Below are 24436 nucleotides of genomic sequence, written 5' to 3'. Positions count from 1 at the left end.
GGGGCCCCCTATATATTGGTGAGACCCAACATAGATTGGGAGATTGCTTCATTGAGCATCTACACTGCGTCCACCAGAAAAAGCAGAATCTCCCAGTGGCCACCCATTTTAATTCTACTTCCATTTCCCATTCTGACATGAGAGTCCATGGCCTTCTCCACTGCTGCAATGAGGCCACACACAGGTCGGAGGAGAAACACCTTGTATTTTATCTGGGTAGCCTCCAACTTGATAGCATGAACATTGATTTCTTTAGCTTCCAGTAATTGACCCCTCCTCTCTCCTTCACCATTTCTCATTCCCACTTCCCTCTCTTATCTCCTTACCTGCCCATCACCTCCTTCTGGTGCTCCTCCCCCTTCCCTTTCTTCCATGGTCTTCTGTCCTCTCCTACCAGATTCCCCCTTCTTCAGCCCTTATTGCTTTCACCAAACGACTTCCCAGCTTTTTACTTCACCACCCCCCCCCCACCTTTCCCGGTTTGATCTATCACCTACTACCTTTCTTTCTGCCCCTTCCCTACCTTACTCCAACTTCTCATCTTTTTTTTCTCCAGTCCTGATGAAAGGTCTTGGCCCAAAACTTCAACTGTTAACTCTTTTCCATTGATGCCACCTGGCCTGCTGAGTTCCTCCAGTATCTTGTGCGTGTATCTTCATTGGCATAGTTATTGTTAAATTTTAAAGAGATCTATATGTTTTGTTTTGCTTAGTGTATCCATGAACATATCTTCAGACAGGAAAATTATTTTTCCTCTGTTTTTAATTGCTATTACCTACCTTTTTAAGCCACGTGTGCCCTAAATATTATATATATTCAAATGTAATTAGTAAAAGTTTCAATTTATGCACACAGTCCTCAAAGCAAAACTTTAATCATTTGCTTTCTGTGATTTTCAAGTAATAAGAATGTGATTACAGCTGTGAAATCTGATTTGTATCTCGTATATCAATAAATTTGTGTTTGAGAAAGCCATTATTTTAATGCAAGCTTCTCTCAGAAAATTCTGACAATAACTTCACTAAATTTCACAGCAGTATTCTTTGATACTATACATTAGTGTAAGTTGAATTAGATATAATTTAATGTAGTTTTACTTGCACTCCTTTGTTTTAGCAACCGTACAGACTTTAACATAAAATTAAAAATAGCACAAAGCAGCTGGATTTCCTTTTTTTAAAGTGAGCAATGCCAGATCCGGGACTTGAAGCTGTGTATCTTCCTCTCCACCCTTCTGCAGATTAACCTCATTTCCCTGAAGATAAATGTTAATCAGTTAATCTTTCGGGTTTCAAATGAACAAGACTTTTTTTTTTAATTGGCAACAAAATCCTTTTACACCTTAAACCAGTGTGATAATTTTTTAAATAAAATATGAAAAAAATTAAACCAGCCAGAAAATCCCAATACCTCTAATCTATTTAATCTAATTTTATTCTTTGATCTTTATTCCAAGAAATACTGACTTCATCTACATAGACAAGTCTTTTGTAGAATAAAAAGATATTAAATTAATATCTAGTCCTTGAGTAACAAATGTTTTGTTTCAAATATATTAGATAAATATGATTATGTAGTGAATTTATCATAGTTTTGGTCCTTAATTCTCAGCCAGTCATTTGTTTTTTGACAAGATAACTAAACATATACAATGTAGCAGCATTTTATTAAGAAAGCTTGTAATGAAGAATTAGCATTCAGTCATGTCCTTATAAGACCAAGATATTGAAATTATGAGCTTACAAATGTGTTTTGATAAATTAAAATGCTAATCAACTTGATTATTAATTAAACTGAGGTTATTAAATGGGAGTAACAGCTATACCCATTCCAATCTGCAGAACATATATGATTTCCAGGTTCAGCTTTACTGCACAATGGCTTCCACTTTGCTGTAGAGTAGATCTTGCAATGTAAGTCTCGAATCCATACGACAGTGGATGTATAACGTGACTGCAGTTCAGATGTAGTAAACGGTAGAAACTGATTTAAAAGCATTTTGGCTGGTGATTCAGTGGGCACATTGTATATCTTGTGTGTTTAAAGTTCTTTGAGAGTGGGGAACTTCCATGTAGTATTCACCACATCAACGTTTCAGTAAATAAGAAAGACCTCAGAATTTTTGTCATTACCTTATGTGCTGAACTCTTTCATACCAAAGATCACTGGAGATTTTGCAGAAGAAACCAAGTGGGTTTTAACAAAACTGGATAGTCCCTGTCTGTAACAATACCATCTGTTGGAATATTGGTGGCCTTTATTACCTGTAAAATTACTAACAGAATAGCACAAGCACCCCTAGCTAGATCAGTAATAAGTGTTATTCCATTCTCCTTTCCTTGTGCCTAACCTGTTTCCTCCATGTGTATAAATATATATATATATGTAATCCCCTAACTATAGCTAGAAGCTTTAAATTTTAGTACTTACTGCAAAGCTCCAAACATAGATAGCAATGAATAGCAGAATTGGGTAGAGAGGAATAAACTGTTTCTTGGCAATTTTTGAGCAAATTGAATGGAGAGTTGAGCATTTTAAGTTTGATTACATTTTAGCATGTTAACATAAAATTTCTACCACTGACCACAATGCTTTACAATATTGAACTCCGTATATTCCTTTGACAACAGAAGATAGTGTTCTCAATTATAAAGTAAGGGATTCCTTCATAATTGGAACTTCTATTTTTGAAATGAGGCATTAACTCACATCTTCTTGTGGCTTTGAACAGTGCCCAGCAATCATCTTTTTTCACATGAATAGAAGGAAGTTGAGTTCATTTGGCTCCTTTCATGAGCTCTGGATATCCGAGAACACTGTTTAATTTATGAAACACATCGCTGAAGTGTATTTTCAGTTATAAACTGGGTAAATGGAGCAGTCACTTTTTGACAGTCAGGTTCCACAGAAGGAAGGAATAAGGCCACTAAATCTTTTTTGTCACATTGTTGAAGTTATCCTAACATATGGAACAACCATTCTTTAAGAATCTCGATCATATCTTTATAAACATCTGTAGAGATAAAGAAGCGTTTCACTTTAAAGTTGCAGTCAAACATCAGCAGTTCTTACAAAATAGCACTTACTCAAAGCTCTGTTGTAGGGTTGACCTAGTTTATCTACTCAAGTTCTTGGAATAGGATTGAGTCATTTGAAATCATACATTTGTTACTGAAGGAAAGTACTGTGTTCCTGCAGTACCTTGACCAGTATTTGTTCCGTGAATAAAAGAAGTCATAAATTTCAGTACAGTTCATAGGGTCTCTCCACACAACGGTTGCCACGTGTCAAAATAATTTGGAATATGGGAAGAGATTGGTGATATTGAAGACTGAATGAAGTTTTGCAAATCTTAGTTCTGTTAACCTGTTTTAGTGCTGTACAGCTGTTTTTTTTTCTAGTGAAGGCTGGATTGAATCTGAAACGCGTCTAAAGGCTGATTTATACTTCTGCGTCAACTCAACGCCGTCGCCATGAACCCTACGCAGAACCGACGCGGATCCCTACGCTGTAGCCTGACGCGTACCTCTCCCAAAATGTAAACTACGCGTCGCGGCAACACAGACCAAACAACTGTGATTGGTCCGCTTGGTAGCATCGCATTTCCTCTTACGCTGAAATAGCTTCCCATTAGGCGACTGAAGGGCAGGGAAGGAACTCTAGCTCAATGCTTTCCATAAAGCTTTACAAGCCTCCGAAATCATGGAGGACACATTTCGCTTTTACAAAAAAAGATACTCGTTTTAAACTTGTTTAACCCAAGATAGACTGCCATGATCATGAAGCCTTGCACGGGCAGGTGTCTGTGCATGCGTGATGAGCCCGAAGGCAGAGCGATGCAGACACACCAACGCACAAGTATAAATCAGCCTTAAAGGTCATGCACAAAACATTATTTTGACCATGTATAACATAATATTTACATTTTTCCTCATACAGTATATATGAAGAAACAAATGCTGGCGTATATTAACAAGCTTTGTTTCTGTTAAGATTGCTACCAAACAATGAGGCAATAATAGATTTACTTAAAAAAAAACATGAATCGTGACTGGACTTTTATGAGTTTACCAATACTCCTTGCTTGAAGTCATTTTAAAGCCTGTAACAGCCAACATCTCATTATTCATTTTAAGATATTAACACCTTTCCAAATTAAGCATTTCTTTGCAAAGCATGTTTATGGCCACATTTATGATTATAAATTGGGAAGACTGATGTTCTCTAATGCCTGTAAATCTTTAACAACTTGTGAATAATTTGCTTTCATTATTTTATATCCAATATCCTATATGCAAGTCGTGTTGTTCAAGAATCATCTGTTAAGAAAATGTTTGCTTTTGTATATAAATTATAAAAGTCCGTTATAAAACTTTGCATTCAAACCACTCGATTCTCATTTGCATCTGTTTATGTAAAGTAACACAGTTTCTCACAGGACGAGTTTATTTCTGCTTCTGTACTTGGAATACCCCAGTATTCCACAATGCCCCCAACCCTGCAACCAACCCTTATCCCACAGCTTTCAGTATTTGTTCTCCAGTTAATAAAGCATGTGATTCAGTAAACAATAATAAACTATTATTCAAACTTCAGAGAAGTTTTTGTAGCTCCAGCAGGGTCGACAAATTCTATGTCACTATTTTCTGTTGATTATACTCACTAATGTACCGAGGGAAAACTCCAATTATTCATCTTTGCTTGAACCTTGTCATTGGTGTTGTTAGAGTGATTTTTGGGTTTAGGACATATACATTTAGCAAATGGTGACCAGTCTTCACATCTGAATATGTATTGTGGAGTTAATTTTGAGTGTAGCTCTGAACAATGGATTCCTAAAAGCTGTGATCCCAGTCCAGACAATGTTGATTAAAATTCATTTGGATGTCTGTGGTGTGGATGTGAATCAGGAGGTGTAAATGTTACATGTAGTTTCAAAGAAAGCATTGTCCATATATTGTAAAGAGTTGTCCTTTGATGTTTGGCACATAAAATATCGACCCCTATGTTGGGCCAGTGAAACTTTTAGACTGAAAGCATCTCCATTTGATGCCTGCTGTACCTTGTTTTGTCGAATAAAGAAGCTGCCTTGTATCTACTAGTCATATTCTCCAGTGACTTCATTCACACAACAACAGGTGTGGCAGAGTTGAACATAATCTTTAATGAGGAGTTGGTGAGCTGTGGACATCTGACAAAGAGAAGCAGAGAAAACTTGCATCTGTAAGGTATCAACTTAGAAAAAAGATCAGCTTGACATAGTCAAGTGGTTCAGTTGTTGTTAAGACCAAACATCAGAATGGGGAAGAAGTGTGATCTAAGTGACTTTGAACGTGGATCTCAGAAACTGCCGAGCTCCTGAGATTTTCATGCACAACAGCTTCTAGCAGAGGTTCCCATCACGGGGTCTTCAGACACATTATGGTATTGATCCATTTTTTTAAAAAATTGGGAACCCCTGCTCTAGAGTTTACAGGAAATAGTACAAATACCAAATAGCCATGTGTTACAACTGTGATGTGCAGAACACAGAGCACGTCGAACGTTGACGTGGATGGACTACAGCAGCAGGCACTATACTGGCTTCCACTCCTAAAGAGGCCACTGAGTGCAAGTTGAAGGATTATGATTTTTTTTCAATCTGCATGTGAAAACCTTGTGAGAATGGAGCCAGGAAGGATAATGAAATTTGGGTGCAAGGGAGTGAGTTCAATTTCAAGCTCTTTCTAGGTATGCAGTTTAAATGTACTCCTCTTTGGGAATCATCATTTTTGGTAATTTCTTTTCAAATGAAATGTTGCCAGTTGTATTTTTGCCTTTCCCTTTTTCATTGCTATAATCAATTTCAGCCACAACTTGGAAGCTCTGGGAGAAATAGGTGTCAACTACTAGCAATTGATGGCCGTATTATAAGTTCTGCAGCAGGCCAGACTGAAGTATTGCTGTCCTAAGGTGGTATATATTGTACAATAAAAATCATTTTAATTCTACATTCCAATTCTACTTTCACTACATGGTGGAGTGAAAAAACATGTCAACTCTGGCTTTATTTACCCATTAGTCAAATCAAATTCTGAGACTATTAACATATAATATTTAAGAATGAGTGTGTATACTTAGTGGTTGAATTATTTGGTAACACATCTTCAAAATGGTCGTGGTAAAAGAAGATAATTTGATGCTATATACCATCAAAGTTTAATACAATATCAGGCTTCACAATTATCTTTTAATTAATAAAATTAGGAGTAGTTTGATCAATAAGGAAGCTATTAACTTGGAAGTACATTTTATTAGGACAGAGATTTGGCAGTAATTAAATTATATAGATCTTAATGGGAGTGAGAGAAAATCTTATGGAATTAGGGTTAACTGTTCTGTCTATTGTAGTGAAATCTTTTTGGACTGTGGGATCAAGGTTATGGCTGAATCTTCACTTCATCATTTATCACCAGCTTCCACATAACCCTTGATTTCCATAAAAGCCCATAAATCTCTGGATCTCTGCTTTGAATGAGCATAACAACTGAGCTTCTATGTCCATGCGGTAAGGGGAGGCCCTCCACTGTCGGGATCAACCATGGATGTCTCTTCCATGTAGCCGACATCCATATGCAAGCCAGCCAAGGCAGTAGAGTATGGAGAGCAAGATGTTGCCCACGTAGTGGGCTTCCCCTCTCCTCCCAGCTGATGAGTCCAAAGGAATAGCAGAAACCAAAACAGTTTGGCACCAGTAGTGTTGCAGGAATCGTCAGTCAATGTTGAACTCAGTGGAGGACTGCCTTAGGGACTCCAGCTCAGGGTTTACTTCCGAAGCGTTCCCCGTGAGTGGGCAAGGCAGCAGAGGTTTGAGATCAGAGTTTTCCTTTTCCTAGATAAGCTGCAAATCATGGCTGATGAGCCCCATCTGCCCGAAGCGACTGGTTTTAAGGTGCGAGTTTCCTACCTGTGCCCCTTCTGTGTCAATAGAAATGGTTCTTTCTGGCTTAGTTGCTAAGCCACACATGGAGCTGGATTTGGTTGTCAGAGGCCATTGGGAGCTATCCACACTATCCCTCTGACTATGACAAACTTGAGGAATCCTGGTGTGGGGAATTCTAAAGATTCACCCATTCCTGAATGAATTTTTTCTCCCTTAGCTCAGTCAGTTCACTAGGCTTTAGTCAGGGAAACATTCTCCCTGGATCTTGTCTGCCAATCATTTAAGAATTCAATAAGCTTCCATGAGATTCATCTAAGCTGATTTTTTTTTTTAAAAACAATGAATTCCCAGTTTACTCTATCTCCCTTGTATGGCAAATCCACAAACCATGGAACCATTTCAGAGAATCTTCATTGCATTACCTTCAAGTACATCCCTTCTTAGATAAGGAGATTGAAACTATACAACAATATCTCAGTTTGGGCACCCTGCATGGTCAGTAACACCCCCTCTGGCAAGTATCACAGTTTGTAAATGCTTTTTGTAGCCAGCTAAGAGTCTCTCAATTCTTGTTTGGGGGATTTTCAAAAAGTTCTATTCAAAAGGTTCAAAAGAACATCTAAAAAAAGCCTGATGCATTTTGGAAACAAGTCCTGTGGACTGATGAAGTTAAAATAGAACTTTTTGGCTGCAATGAGCAAAGGTATGTTTGGAGAAAAAAGGCTGCAGAATTTCATGAAAAGAACACCTCCCCAGCTGTTAAGCACGGGGGTGGATCGATCATGCTTTGGGCTTGTGTTGCAGCCAGTGGCACAGGGAACATTTACTGGTAGAGGGAAGAATGAATTCAATTAAATACCAGCAAATTCTGGAAGCAAACATCACACTGTCTGTAAAAAAGCTGAAGATGAAAAGAGGATGGCTTCTACAACAGGATAATGATCCTAAACACACCTCAAAATCCACAATGGACTACCTCATGAGGTGCAAGCTGAAGGTTTTGCCATGGGCCTCACGGTCCCCTGACCTAAACATCATCGAGAATCTGTGAGTAGACCTCAAAAGAGCAGTGCATGCAAGACGGCCCAAGAATCTCTCAGAACTGGAAGCCTTTTGCAAGGAAGAATGAGCGAAAATCCCCCAAACAAAAATGAAAGACACTTAGCTGGCTACTAAAAGCATTTACAAGCTGTGATACTTGCCAAAGGGGGTGTTACTAAGTAGTGCTGTGCAGGGTGCCCAAACTTTTGCTTTGGGCCCTTTTACTTGTTTGTTATTTTGAAACTGTAAAAGATGGAAATAAAAAGTAATCTTGCTTAAAATATTAAAGAAAAATTGGATTAGACATTGGCTCAATGGAAGAAGCCAAAGAGTGGTAGTAGAGAATTGCTTCTCTGAGTGGAGGCCTGTGACTAGCGGTGTGCCACAGGGATCAGTGCTGGGTCCATTGTTATTTGTCTTCTATATCAATGATCTGGATGATAATGTGGTAAATTGGATCAGCAAATTTGCTGATGATACAAAGATTGGAGGTGTAGTAGACAGTGAGGAAGGTTTTCAGAGCCTGCAGAGGGACTTGGACCAGCTGGAAAAATGGGCTGAAAAATGGCAAATGGAGTTTAATACAGACAAGTGTGAGGTATTGCATGTTGGAAGGACAAACCAAGATAGAACATACAGCGTTAATGGTAAGGCACTGAGGAGTGCAGTGGAACAGAGGGATCTGGGAATATAGATACAAAATTCCCTAAAAGTGGCATCACAGGTAGATAGGGTCGTAAAGAGAGCTTTTGGTACATTGGCCTTTATTAATCAAAGTATTGTGTATAGGAGCTGGAATGTTATGATGAGGTTGTATTAGGCATTGGTGAGGCCGAATCTGGAGTATTGTGTTCAGTTTTGGTCACCAAATTACAGGAAGGATATAAATAAGGTTGAAAGAGTGCAGACAACAGGAATTCTGCAGATGCTGGAAATTCAAGCAACACACATCAAAGTTGCTGGTGAACGCAGCAGGCCAGGCAGCATCTGTAGGAAGAGGTGCAGTCGACGTTTCAGGCGACTGCACCTCTTCCTACAGATGCTGCCTGGCCTGTTGCGTTCACCAGCAACTTTGATGTGTGTTGCTTGAAAGAGTGCAGAGAAGGTTTACAAGGATGTTGCCAGGACTTGAGAAACTCAGTTACAGAGGAAGGTTGAATAGGTTAGGACTTTATTCCCTGGAGCGTAGAAGAATGAGGGGGATTTGATAGAGGTGTATAAAATTATGATGGGTACAGATAGAGTGAATGCAAGCAGGCTTTTTCCACTGAGGCAAGGGGAGAAAAAAACCAGAGGACATGGGTTAAGGGTGAGGGGGGAAAAGTTTAAAGGGAACATTGGGGGGGTTTCTTCACACAGAGAGTGGTGGGAGTATGGAATGAGCTGCCAGACGAGGTGGTAAATGCGGGTTCCTTTTTAACATTTAAGAATAAATTGGACAGATACATGGATGGGAGGTGTATGGAGGGATATGGTCCGTGTGCAGGTCAGTGGGACTAGGCAGAAAATGGTTCGGCACAGCCAAGAAGGGCCAAAAGGCCTGTTTCTGTGCTGTAGATTCTATGGTTCTATGGTAAATGTGTCACCTTTAACTTTATGCCTTTTGGAAATCAGTTCATCTTTTACTTGCTTAGTTATTCACAGTAACAGAAATTTTGACCGGGGTGCCCAAACTTTTGCATGCCACTGTATCTGTTTATGTTTCAACCTGATACATTATCTCTTTTTCTTTGTCGGCAGATACTGCATTTCTTGTTGAGTAGTTTCAGAATTTAGTTCTTAATTTAAGGTTTCATTTCCATGAAACAGTATGTCCTAGAGTTTAATAATTAAAATATATATTTCCCCCTTTTTTCCAGATGGAAATATGAATGCTTTTCACACTATCTGAGGGATTAATTACCTGTTACCATGACAACCAACCATCATACTCATCTGCCTGATGTCCTTCCAGACTGCACTGGCTTAGTTCCTTTGGTAAAAACGGTGGATGATTCTGCTGCTGCAGTGAATGGGCAACCACAGTACGTGATGCAGGTTTCGGCGAAAGACAGGCAGCTGCTGTCAGCAACTGTGGTCAAAACGCTAAATACACACGGGTACAAACATGTTTTCAATTATTTTCAGCATTGCTAAGGAAGTAAAAATACATTTTGACATTGAATAGTCTATTTCAGTCTGTATTCCTTAGTTGTGTTATCTGATTAAACAGACTATGTCATTAACTTGTGGTGTAATTTATACAGTGCCTTGAAAAAGCATTCAGCCCTCACAGCTATTTTCATATTTTACTGACCCACTTTCTAAACTTAAAAATATATATTGAAGTAGAATTTGTTGAGCTAATCTACAAAACATTGTGCAATATAGCAAATCAAAAGAAAAATTCCAAAACCTGTCAATAATTAATTAAAATTATAAACCAAAATTGTGAGTCTGAAGAAGTATTCATCCCCTTTGTAATTACTATGTGAACTTTCTTCAGGTGTAATATACTGTATTATCTTACCGACACATCCAATTTGTTGATGCAGAATATTGGAGGATCATCTGTTTTCAATGAATTCATAAGAATAAATACATCATATTTCTGTAAGGGCCAACAGTATGGTAGATTTTCAACAGACCAAAGCAAAATGAAGACAAAAGAGCATTCAAGACAAGTCAGGGAAATTATAACAGAGAAGCACAAGTCTGGGGAAGAGTATAAGACCATCTGAAAAGCACTAAACTTACCTCGGAGCTCAGTGCGGTCCATCATGAAACCACAACCACGTTGGTCAAGCCGCCACTCTAAACTTAGTTGCCAGAGAAGAATGGTACTTGTTAGACTACTGTGATGCCAACAGTCACTCTGAGTGAGCTGTAAGAGTCAGTGGTTGTAACTGGAGATGAAGTTCATGGCTCCACAATCTCTAAGGCCTTGCACAAGAAAAGGGATCACTCCCAGTCCCATTCTCCTGCCTTCTCCCAAAAACCTTTGATGTCCTAAATAATCAAGAATTTATCAACCTCTGCTTTAAATGTCCTCAGTGACTTGCAATGAATTCCACAGATTCACCATCATCTGGCTAATCATTTCTGTTCTAATTCTACAGCCATCTATTCTGAGGCTGTGCCCTTTGATCCTAGATTCACCCAGTATAACAAACATCCTCTCTATCTGGGCCTTTAGGTTTCAGTGAGGTCCCACCCCCCATCATCCTTCTAAATTCCAGTGAGTACAGGCACAGAGCCATCAAACACTCCTTATTACCCTTTCATTTCTGGAATCATTTTCGTGAACCTCCTCTGGACCCTTTCCAATGCCAGCACATCTTCTTTTGGTTAAGAGGCCCAAAATGGCTCTCAGTACGCCAAGTAAGGTATGAGGGATGCTTTATAAAGCCTCAGCATTACATCCTTGCTTTTGTACTCTAGTCCTTTTGAAATGCGTGCTAACATTTCATTTGCCGTCCTTACCACTGACTCAAGCTACAAGTTAACCTTTAAGGGGATCTTGCACAAGGACTTCCAAGTCATTTTGCACTTCTGATGTTTGAATTTTCTCCCTGTTTAGAAATAGTCTACACCTTAATTCCTTCTACCAATGTGCATGACCATACATTTCCCTACTCTATATTCTATCTGCCACTTTTTTTGCTCATTCTCCCAATCTGTCCAAGTCTTTCTGCAAACACCCTGCTTCCTCGACACTACCCGCCCCACCACTTATCTTCATTCCAGCAGCAAACTTGGCCACAAACCCATCAATTCCAAGTTATTGACGTATAATGATAATGAACAGGAGTGGTCTCAATACTAACCCCTACAGCACAACTGTAGTCACCAACTAGAAAAGCCCCCTTTATTCCTACTCTTTTCCTCCTGCCAGTTAGCCAATCTTCTAACCATGCCAGTATCCTTCCTGTAATACCATGGGCTCTTATTTTGCTAAGCAGCCTCATGCGTGGCACCTTGTCAAAGGCCTTCTGAAAATCCAAATAAGCAACATCCACTAACTCCTTTGTCTACCTTGCTTGTTATTTCCCCAAAGAATTCCAACAGATTTATCAGGCAAGATTTTCCCATAGGAAACTATGTTGACTTGGGCCTATTTTATCATGTGCCTCCAAGTACCCCAAAACACCATCCTTAATGGACTGCAACATCTTCAAACCACTGAAGTCAAGCTAACTGGCCCATAATTTCCTTTCTTCTGCTTTCCTCCCTCTTAAAGAATGGAGTGATATTTGCAACTTTCCAGTCCTCTGGAACCATTCCAAGATCTGGTGATTATGGAAGGATCATTATTAGTGCCTCCACAATATCTTTAGCTCCTCCTTTCAGAACCCTGGGGTGTAGTCCATCTGGTCCAGGTGATGTATCTACCTTCAAACCTTTCAGCTTACCAAACATCTCTTCATTATTAATAGTGACCACTTCTGCCCCCTGAAACACTCAAATTTCTGTCACATGGCGAGTGACTTCCACAATGAAGACTGATGCAAAATACTTAAGCTCACTTTCCATTTCTTTATCCCCCATTACTACCTCTCCAGCTTCATTTTCCAGCAGCCTGTTATCCACTCTCACCTTTCTTTTACTCTATATATCTGGAAAAACTTTTGGTATCCTCTTTTATATTATTGGGTAGCTTACTTTCATAGAACGTAGAACAGAATAGCACAGGAGCAGGCCATTCAGCCCACAATGTTGTGCTAAACCAAAAATACCCAAACTCTAATCCTTCCTACCTACACCATGTCCATATCCCTCCATCTTCCTTGCATCCATGTGCCTAGCCAAACATCTCTTAAAAGCTTCTAATGTATTTGCCTCTGCCACCATAACAGCTGGCACATTCCAGGCATCCACAACTCTGAGTAGGAAAAAAAAACTTGCCCCTCACATCTCCCTTGAACCTACCCCTCTCACCTTCAATGCATACCCTCTAATATTAGATATTTCAACCCTGGGAACCAGATACTGTATTCTCTGTCCACTCTATCTATGGCATTCATAGTCTTGTAAACCTCTGTCAGATCTCCCCTCAGCCTCTGACGCCCCAGAGAAAACCCAGGTTTATCTTGTGATAGTGCATGCCCTGTAAGCTGGGCAGCATCCTGGTAAACCTCTTCTGTGCCCTCTCAAAAGCTTCAAGATCCTCCCTATAGTGGGGCAACCAGAAATGTATGCAATACTCCAGAATTTTATAAAGTTGCAACATGACATTCTGACTTTGGAATTCAGTGCCTCGACTAATAAAAGCAAGCATTCCATAAGCCTCCTTAAGCACCTTATCGACCTGTGTAGCCACTTTCAAGGAACTATGAACTTGCATCCCAAGAGATCTCTGCTCAGCAGCACTGTTAAGGATCTTGCCTTTAACAGTGTACTGTCTCCTTGCATTTTCCCCACTGAGGTGCAGCACCTCACATTTATCTGGGCTAAACTCCATCTGTCATTTCTCTGCCCATATCTGCCACTGATCTATGTTGTGCTATATTCTTTGCCAGTCTTCTAGACTATCTATAGCTCCATCAATCTTGATATCATCCACAAATTCACTAACCCACCGAAATGCATTTTCATCCAGGTCATTTGTATACATCACAAAACAGATCCGAGGGGGACTTCACTAATTACAGACTTCCAGCTCGAACATGTTTTAACCACTATATCTATTGCTTATGCGAGCTTGTCCTATAGCAGTGCTATATTGTGCAGTGCCTATACTCCAATCCATTCCCTCTGCAACTTTGCCATGCTGCAAGCTGGATTTGGAAGCAACATTATAGAGTGTGATTTCAGACCCCATAATCTCTGCTATTTATTTCTTAATTTATTTAATTAACAAATCTTTGAAGATGTGGTGAGAACTGCTGTATATTCTTAATGTGTCTGTGAAGGCTTATTCAACCAATCCTGTTGTTAATGTAGCTCCCATGAATAACATTTTACATTATATTTTAGCTTCAGAAATTGACAATGAACCAATTTCCTTTGCAGTGCATTCAATGACCGGCCTATGTGTAGGATCTGTCATGAAGGCAGCAATCAGGAAGATCTACTCTCTCCTTGTGAGTGTACTGGGACCCTAGGAACTATTCATCGGAGTTGCTTAGAATACTGGCTTTCTTCTTCAAACACCAATTACTGTGAACTCTGCCACTTCAAGTTTTCAGTAGAACAAAAACCTCGACCATTAATAGAGGTTAGTATTTCATTTATGTTCAAAGGAATCAGTTTAAAATATGCTCACATCATGCAACAGTTGGTTTACAAAATTTTCTTTTTAAAACAAAAACTGTGGTGGAGGGTAACTGAGGGAACTTTTAGTTCCAACTGCATGAACTGCTATCTACAGAGTCATTTGTAAAGAAAAGCTTTTCATCTTGAGCTGAGGTCCGTCTTTGAAAAGCTGTGTTTATTGGTTAACCTGTGCTTTATTTGAAATGGAGCATGCTTCTGTTGAGTATTAACATCCTTTGAAAATATTACACATTACACTTATTTATATTGATGTTAAGATGCTTTCTCATCTAAAGTAACTCACCTTATATTCCGTCTGGGTAGCCTCCAACCTGATGGCATGAACATTGACTTCTCTAACTTCCGCTAGGCCCCACCTCCCCCTCGTACCCCATCTGTTACTCATTTTTATGCACACATTCTTTCTCTCACTCTCCTTTTTCTCCCTCTGTCCCTCTGAATATACCTCTTGCCCATCCTCTGGGTCACCCCCCCCCCGTCTTTCTTCCCGGACCTCCTGTCCCATGATCCTCTCGTATCCCCTTTTGCCTATCACCTGTCCAGCTCTCGGCTCTATCCCTCCCCCTCCTGTCTTCCCCTATCATTTTGCATCTCCCCCTCCCCCTCCAGCTTTCAAATCCCTTACTCACTCTTCCTTCAGTTAGTCCTGACGAAGGGTCTCGGCCTGAAACGTCGACTGCGCCTCTTCCTATAGATGCTGCTTGGCCTGCTGCGTTCACCAGCAACTTTGATGTGTGTTGCTTAAAGTAACTTCTTTCTTGTTTCCCCAAAATTTAACGCTCACTATCTATGATTTTACAGATATGTATTCTCTAGTTCCATATTTTTAACTGAATCATTTCTGCCTGTTCTTGCCATTTTTTTCAGGTATGGTTCTCTGCCCATATCAATTATGCTATGGGATTGTGCTAAGTGTTAAGGAGAATCCTCTGGCCTATATTTTGCATTATAGTCTTAAACCTCTCTCCTTTTTACACAATTTTTGTGTAAATTTATGCAAATTTACAATCATAAGATACTTTATTTATAAACAGGTCTTGGTTTTCCTGGTTGGAAATGGGTAAAGCGTGCACATCATTTCAATAATGTGAAGAAGAAAATCACTTTGTTAATCATCTTGGTGAAATACTTTGAAATCAGTTTGGAAGGTCTTGATCGAAATGTACACAATTCTTGTCTGGGTTGTCCTGTGACCCAATCCAATTGCCTTCAGAGAGCTTTCGGGCAACGTTCAGGGCTAACGGGAATAGTGTTCTACAGTCTTACACAACAGAGTCTTTTCATTACATAATAATGTATCACTTTATTACTTCATCCCCATAATCTTCTACTAACTGCTCTGGATTGTTTATGGGATATCCATGTGATTATTATTTTGCCGCATGGCAGCACTGCCACCTCACATCTTCAAAGATGCTGGTTCAATACTGATTTGAGCTGCCATCTGTGTGACACTTTGACATCTTCTCTGTGACTGCAGTGGATTTCTTCTTAAATTTCAAATATGTGCTTGGAGTGAATTGATTCTGTAAATTGCCCTGAGAGTAGGGAATGACAAAAAGGATCTATGAGGAATTGAGGGGAGTATTTATGAAAGAGAATAAGAGTGCAGAAAATTATGAGAGGGACAATGGTTCTAATGGGATTATCCACTGGAAGCTGGCATGGTCATAAATGGGTGAAAGGCTCCTGTGTGTCATAGGGAATATCAATTTTAAGAGTGGCAATGCTCAATTTTTCCTCTTTATTTTGCCTTTTTCATTTTTCTAAATTAGCTTAAAGCATTAGGGAAGCTACAAATTCTAATCACAGAAAAGTAACTGTATTAGCACTTCGGGTTAAAATGAAAACTATATGTAAAACATAATATGTAAACTTACACTATATGTATATAAAGTGTACTTTGCTTAATGTCTGTATTCCAAAAGAATATTCTGGTTTCACTAGTGTAAATGCCCAGCTGTTCCGTTTGGTGTTGCTTAATGTTGCCTGGTGTGAAATGATGAACTATTTCTAAAATCAGGGAAAAATACAATAGAAGCAGATACGAGATTAGAAGTAGTTTATATCTAATTTTTACAGATGCATGATAGCAAGTTCTCTTTTAAATGAGTCTCAACTTGCAAATGAATTGAAGGAAGGAATTGATCACAAGATAATACTAATAAACTATGAAAGTGTTATGGATACTTTGGGCAGATTTCTGCAGGTTTCATGTTAAGAAGCTTGTAAGTGGACTGACAACATTTGCAGTGAATACAAGTTGAGGTGAATATGGAGCTCTGCTTAAACCTTTATTTAAAGATGAACTTTGCAGTAAATTGTGCAGAATACAACATGGACTAAATGCATTTCTATGTTCTGTAGGAGATTTAAGTCTATTGCTTAAAGACCACACAGGAAAATTTAAGCTTGGATTGTTGTAGCCTTGCTTAATAACATGTCATAGCTAAATGCTGCTCATTATTGATGGATTGGATTTTTTTGGTTTCCCACTACCAACTAAATCTCTCTCTTATATGGAAATTTTTACCTTTATAACTGATATCCCTTACTGATAGCATTAAATTTTTGAACTAATTATCTGCAACTAATTGGCTGAATAGTTAATTCTTCATTATAGCTCTACCTGGTAATGACTGTGCTCATTTAGACCTTTGAAGCACTGCGTTACATGCCACAGATATCAGACGCAGAAGCAAAACCAGGTTTATTATCACTGATATGTGCTGCGAAATGTGTTGGTTTTGTAGCAGCAGCATAGTACCAGACATAAGTAAATAGTTCAGACGAGGATTAGTGAGCTAGTATTCATGGGTAGTGGAGGGGAAGAAGCTGTTCCTAAAATGTGGGTCTTCAGGCTTTTGTACTTTGATTTAGTCACAACAAAACAAAAATGCAAAGAGAAGGTGGGAACTAGTCTTAGACAATGAGAGGTTTGAGGGAACGGGTGATATCTGTGGAAAGGGCACAGAGACATAAGGTTGTTGTAATTGGATCTGTCTCTGTACTCTCTGATTTATAACAAAAGGTCACATGACCCAGCATTTTCATGCCAATTGAAAACATTACCCAGCATAATCCCATTTTGCATCATTAGGTCTATATCCAGCAGATTATGCTTATCCAAGTTCTTTTTAAATTGCGGTTCAGATTTATTTATCACATGTGCATACATGGCAACAAACAGTGCATTGATTGCATTAACCACCAGCACATCCAAGGAAGTGTTGGAACCAACCTGCAAGTGTCACCACATATTCTGGTGCCAACATATCATGCCCACAGTTTTCCACAGAACACCACTAGCGGCTACTAAAACAAAAACAAAACAGTAAAATGAAAAAAAAATTCTTCAAATGCTGGAAATCCAGGGTAACACGCACAAAATGCTGGAGGAACTCGTCACAGCAGGCTGCATCTATGGAGAGGAATAAAGAGCTGGAGCTTTGGGTCAAGACCCTTTGTGAGGTCCTGATGAAGGATCTTGGCCCAAAATGTTGGCTCTTTATTCTTCCCCATTGATGCTGCCTATCTGCTGAAGTCATCCAGCAATTTGTCTCTGTAACAACAAAACAAGTCCCTTTCCTGTCCCACCCACCCACCCACTCACACAACCAGACAGGCCTCCACCAAACCCAGGACAGGCTTCTTCCAGGCCTACAGTCCTTGTTCCCGGATTCTCAGACTTGCTGACGTTGGGCCTCCAACTTTGACTTCATCCCAGAATGCTGATCAAGGGTTTGACCTTCTGGACTCTCAAAGATCTCCAACACCAATGACCCTGGTCTTCATGACTCTTTCAGGCCCTTACGACTCCTTCATGGCTCTACCTGTGGCCTTCAACCTTCAGGGTTACCCCTGGACTCATTCTCTAGGGTTCAACCTTCTGCTTTGCCCACCAGACTTCACTGGGTTTGACCTTTGGGCCTCTACTTCTGGACGTATGTACTCTGCCATTCTAACTCGCACAGACTTCCAACCACGGTGGCCTGGGGGGGGGGTCCCAAATTTTGTGACTCCCATATGTGCTTGGGACCTGGACATCCAATCTGAATTCAACCCCATTTTCCTGCTTTTCTGCCCAGCTGACCAGTGCATCACATTCCTCCTTACTGTCTAGCACAGCCAATTTTCTGTATCATCTGCAAACTTCTTAATTTTTTCCCCTGTATTTAAGTCCAAATATTTACTATAATAACAAGGGGCGCATACTGAAACCCATGCAACCCAACGGGAAACTGTTTTTCAGTTGCAAAGGTACCTGTCAGATGTTCCATTTACCTTCAAAAGGCACAATAGATAAATGTTCTCACCAAAATGTTAGTGTAGAAAACAGTGGTAATCCCAGTGCTCCTGTATGCATCAGAAACCTGGACAACATACCAACGACATCTGAAGGCACTTGAAAAGTTCCATCAAGGCTGTCTTCGAAACATCTTAAATATCAGCTGGGAAGATAGAAGAACCAACGTCAGTGTGCTAAATGAAGCAAAACCAACAAGCATTGAAGCCTACGTCATCAAGAACCAACTAAGATGGAGCGGTCATGTGGTTCGGATGAAAGACGAACATCTGCCGAAACAAATCTTCTACTCCCAGCTTAAAGAAGGCAAACGTAAAAGAGGCAGACAACAGAAGAGATTCAAAGACGTCTTAAAAGCCAACATGAAGAAATGTAACATCGATATCAACAATCGAGAAACCAATGCCAAGGACAGGAAACTCTGGCAAGCCATCATCCAAGAAGGAACAGCAACTTTCGAAGTGAACAGATGTGCAGAATTAGAAGGAAAGAGAAGAAAATGGAAAGAGAGGCAGCAACAACCAAAGCCCGATCTGCCATTTGGAACTACCTGTCCTGAAAGCGGAAGAACTTTCAAAGCCAAGATTGGACTCATAAGCCACTTGAGAGCCCATAAGTAGATCAGAATGAAGACCATCATCCTCGACCTCGAGGGATAGCCACGACGACTATAGATAAATGTTCTCTCAGTAATGTAAAGATTAAAAGTAGTGCTTTTGTTGATTAGGGTGAAAATTCAGCAGTTACCAGTATGGTTTTGGTAAGGCTTTAGAATTTTTTAAAAATGTACTTGGGAAAGACTTAGCCTGAATTCTTCTGTATAGAAAATGTTACAAATATGTCAATTTTCCATGTGAAATCCATTTAAATGAAATCACAGACAGCGAGCTAAATATTTGCTTAAAATCAAGTATGAAAATAAGCCGACGTTACATATTTACAAAAAAAATTGTACAGTTAAAATCAAGACATTGCGCAGTGGGAATTCGACTTTGACCATTTTTGTTTGAAGGAATATGAAGAAGTTCACTAAGTCACAACATGTTTGTGTTTCTTTTTTTGTCCAATGCAGTGGTTGAGAAATCCAGGCCCACAACACGAAAAGCGGACCTTGTTCGGAGACATGGTGTGCTTTCTGTTTATAACTCCTCTGGCCACAATCTCAGGCTGGTTGTGTTTACGAGGTGCAGTTGACCACCTACACTTCAGCAGCCGCTTAGAAGCAATTGGACTCATTGCCTTAACTGTTGCACTCTTTACTATTTATCTCTTTTGGACACTAGTGAGTATAATTTATCTCTTACTCGTAATATACTAATCATAATTTCACTCTGATGTGGCAGAGATATTGTCAGCTATTATATTCATTAATTAAACATATAGAGCAGCTCTAATAAATGGAATGACTTATCCACATATTTTCCTTGAGTCAATATGTGCTCCTATCTATCCCTAACTTGTTGCACTTAGTGCATGTAAACAAGTAGCTCTTGTTCAGTAGCAATTTTAATCATTGTTCATATCTACTTATTAACCACTTGTATTTGTCTCTGATACTTAAGTTGGGTTGACAAGAGCTAGAAGTCATAGGTTAAGAGTGAAAGGTGAAATGTTTAAGGGGAACTTCACTGAGGTGGGTGGTGAGAGTGTGGAACAAGCTGCCAGCAGAAGTGGTAGACTCAGGTTCAATTTCTACACTTAAGAGAAGTTTAGATAAGTACATGGATAGGAGGTGTGTGGAGGGCTATGGTTCAGATGGGACTGGGCAGAATAATGGTTCGGCATGGACTAAATGGGCAATGGAGCCTTTTTCTATGCCGTAGTAGTCTATGACTCTACAAGATATTTTGCACTTTCTCTCTGAGTTCCATCCATGTCTCAATCCAGTGATTTCACCATTACAAATGGAAACTTTTGAGTGTTTATTTAACAACATAAATTTTCCAACTATCCTAATGGGATCTGAACTCATGCCCATGGAGGACTAGTTACATAATGTGGCGTGGCAGCAGAGCAGTCCTGTGCTCTGGGTTAGCAGTGGTTTCCCTGCTGTTGAGCTGTGGAAATATGGGGACAGTTTGCTAACTTGAGTTTTCTTTTGAATCAGGTTTCATTCCGTTACCACTGCCGGTTGTATAATGAGTGGCGTCGAACTAATCAAAGAGTAATGTTGCTTATCCCAAAGACATCCGATGCATCGTCTACTCAACAATTGCTTCTTGGTCGGCACCCGGTGAAAAGGAACTCAAAAGAGACAATTGTGTAACCTTAGCCAATTTCACAGTTCTGGATTTAAAACTGAGCTTTTAACCATATAGTCATTTAGTATGTAACCTTTCTTCAGAATATAGCCGAACTTCCGTGTTTTATCATTTATCATTGTACATATGAAAGATAATTTTGTTCATGTGAAGTGGAACACAAGTGCAACAATTACTAGGCCAAATCACATAATTGCAGTTATTTTACAGGTATAGACAGCCATGCATTAGGCTTGTGCTATGGAAGCATTTCTGTGCTGGGGGATGTTATTTCATATTTCTGAAACACACCAGTTCTTGAGCACCCTCAGCCTCAACTAAGTTTTAATAATGGGTAGCCATTTAATACTAAAATGAGAAAATTAAGCCATATAACCATATAACAATTGCAGCGCGGAAACAGGCCATCTCGGCCCTTCTAGTCCATGCCGAACTCTTACTCTCACCTAGTCCCACCGACCTGCACTCAGCCCATAACCCTCCATTCCTTTCCTGTCCATATAGCTATCCAATTTAACTTTAAACAACAACATCAAACCTGCCTCAACCAGTGTTGGCAAATCTGAAATTCTTTTCTCTCAAGGGTTGTCGAGGCTGTTATTTTCATTTAAAATAGCTGTCAATATCTTTCTGAATGTTAAGGGAATTGAGTGACATGGATCCAGTGCAAGAAAATGCTATTAAGGTAAATGATCAGCCACAATCTTCATGATTCTTCGATTGCAGGGGGGGGGGGATCCCTCCTTACTACCTCCCCCCCCCACCCCCAAACTGAGACCAGCTGTTGTAACTTCACAGGTGACCTTCACACCCAGCCCAGTACTTAGCCATGCATAATGCATAGTGTACTGCCGTTGTGCAGCTCCGAAGCCATGGTCTCACACTACAGAACTTAAACTGTGGGCCCACAACCAAAACGTTCACTGCCGTATTGCACAGTGATGATTTAATGCTGAAACTTTTTAATAACTTATGAAATACAGGTGACTTACCAAAAAAAAAGTGTAATCTTTGTCACAACTGTGAACATAAATTTCACCAAGAATGAATTGGTGGTAAATATTAAATATTTATTTGCTACATGAAAACGAATGTTCTTAATTGGATTCTTTTTATCCTCATTGATCTTTATACTTGATGTTGCTGTGAATTTGATGTCATATTCCAGAAGTTGTAACTTTACTCTAATTTTTTTCTATAAAAGATTTGGAAATGTCTTCTGAACATAGAATCTTGCTGTCCATAATTTATCACCTGATCAGGTGACAAATTTAAATTGAGTAAAATTGTTTAAACGTGTTGTTCACAGTATCACCATGAATTAGACATTTAAGTAATTTCTTTAACCCTTACCTTCAGTTAGCAACTCCATTCCCTTTTAGTTTGCTTACTAAATGTTTAGCTGATGTAACATTTTTAATGTGGGAAATTTATTTTATATTCATACACACCAATGGTGAAGATCTGAGAACTGATGTTCCTAACTAGATCAAAATTTTTGATAAACCTTGTGTTGGTTCCTATTATATGTGTAATTATAGTGAAATGCAAGTTTTTTTTTAGTATTTATTCTACTACTAGAAATTAAACCAAATGTATTTGGTTTAGCATAAGCTACCCTGTTATGCCTTTGTGCTTATACATCATTCATTATTTTATCCATGTAACTGATTTAGTGTTCAGTTTTTTCCCCACTAGAGGTATATCATTTTCAAAAGAGCATAATAGCCTGAACTGAAAACAGATTTTCATAATTTAAGATAAAAATTGGAAGATATTGGTACTCAATTTCCAAATTTGTGAACTTCACAATCACTTTTTGAAATGATGAATTGTCCGTAATCAAAGTAATAAAAAGGTGGAACAAACATTCAGGACAAGTAGTTCAGATACATTGATTTCACATTATATCTAATTAATTATTCACCTGCAAGTAGCTAATTTGATACCTACCTAATACAGAGATTAAAAGTTAAATTTGCAAAACAAGGGTTAATAGTAAGAAGGAAAGGAGTTAAGTTCCCTTGTAAGTACAAGTGTTGACTCTCTCAACACTGAACTACTACCTCCAGGAAAGTATGTGTAAAAAAAGTGATACTACTAAATCAGGTAAGAGTTTAATAATATTTCCACTTTAATATTTTAAAGAAAACACTGTTTTTGGGTGCTAAGGCAGATGAGGTGAAGAGGAAGAACAGAATTTTCATGGTAATTTTCCAAAAGTGTGGATCAAACATATGGTCACAACTTAAGTACCTGTATACCTTGAATGAAGTTGCTGTGGAGAAAAATAGTTTTGTGCAAGTATTTTCTCCTTCCTTATGGTTTACTTGTACTTGTAATATCATATCTTTTTATTAACCAGAAATTAAAATTAAGTATAATTTGTATTAATCATTAATAGTCATCAGAAAACAGGAAGCAATTTATTGTTTGAAACAATATTTGTTGGACCATTGAATGAGAAGATCATGAGATATTATAATATTTACAAAATAAAGAGCATGAGGAATTGTTTACTCTTGCTCATTTTGATGAACTGTATCAGCCCTGAAATATTAACTGTCTCTTTCCACAAGTGTTTCCAGTATTGTTTTTGCTCTCATGTTTAACCCTTTTGTTTTCTTTTAAATGATATTGCCCCATCCATGCCAGTATTATCACACAGCCATTGGCCTCGTGATAAGGTGTTGGAAGTTTCCTGCACAACTTCTGGAAGTTCAAATCCACTGTGTCTATTAGTACCTTTTCATCTATCACCTTATTGAATCCTCAAAAAAAAACTAAGATATTTGTCAAGATTTCCTTTTCGTAAGACCATGTTGACTAAGATTGACTGCCTTAATTATCTAAATGTCTCCTTGTTTAGTTTCTTAACACAGATTCCAGCATTTTCCCAATGATATGTTTGACTTACAGTTCTAAATACAAGTTTTCCAACAAATACCCAGACTTAAAGGTGGCCCAGAATTTAAAAATTCAGTCACGTTAATTTATTCTTTTAATGTTAAACCTTCAGTTGGAGGAATCAAATGCAATTTAAATCCTGAAGTCAATTGCTGCAAAATTTGCATATGAAATAAATTGCAATGAGTATCTTTATACGAAATGCATTTTAGTTTTATAAAACTATTTCCAGAGCTCCCACCGACTTTCCTTGTCTTTAGATGAATGTTCATGACGCTCTTTCAAATAAATGGCCCTGTTCCATTTATGGCTAACTTGAAGTTGAGGGGCCAGTAACAAAGTGTTACCAGCAGTTAAGTGACCATGGCCCTGTATTCTACCCCTTCAGATGCTGGTATGCCCCGTACTTCCGCTTTGTAGTGCAGGGGCAGTATATTGTAACATGACGTGTGCTTTTATTGAACCTGCATCTATTACGTCAACAATGCATTGTTGGTTATTTCTGGTTGCCCTATCTTGCTAATGGAAGATTTGTATTTAAATGATTTTAGATGTATTTTCCCCTTTCCATCCCTGGATTCATGGAACAAATGCAGCTTCTCACTAGATACTTTCTACTGCCGCACCTGCCACCTTCAATTACTGCAGTAATTTTTAGACTGTAACTATGGAAGTGTTCCTGTGATTTCTAGGGGGAGAAGGTTTTACCAATGTTCTTTTTGTCTCTTCTCCCTTTACCAAACA

At 38.9% G+C, this 24436-nt stretch overlaps 1 protein-coding gene across 4 annotated transcripts in view; it reads left to right on the top strand.

Annotated features, from left to right (window-relative positions):
- Positions 1 to 23902, top strand: part of LOC134357546 (E3 ubiquitin-protein ligase MARCHF3-like) — an 81572-nt gene extending 57670 nt beyond the window's left edge. For all 4 annotated transcript variants that reach the window (XM_063069172.1, XM_063069174.1, XM_063069173.1 and 1 more), the window contains exons 2-5: positions 9823 to 10062; positions 13955 to 14159; positions 19597 to 19806; positions 20632 to 23902. In XM_063069172.1, the coding sequence (XP_062925242.1) occupies positions 9875 to 10062; positions 13955 to 14159; positions 19597 to 19806; positions 20632 to 20790 (762 nt within the window). In that variant the 5' untranslated portion in view covers positions 9823 to 9874 and the 3' untranslated portion in view covers positions 20791 to 23902. The remainder of the gene's footprint in view (positions 1 to 9822; positions 10063 to 13954; positions 14160 to 19596; positions 19807 to 20631) is intronic.
- Positions 23903 to 24436: the final 534 nt, after the last annotated feature.

The sequence above is a fragment of the Mobula hypostoma genome, chromosome 16 (genome assembly GCF_963921235.1).
Source record: "Mobula hypostoma chromosome 16, sMobHyp1.1, whole genome shotgun sequence".
NCBI lineage: Eukaryota > Metazoa > Chordata > Chondrichthyes > Myliobatiformes > Myliobatidae > Mobula > Mobula hypostoma.
This window is presented reverse-complemented; position numbering and strand designations above follow the sequence as displayed.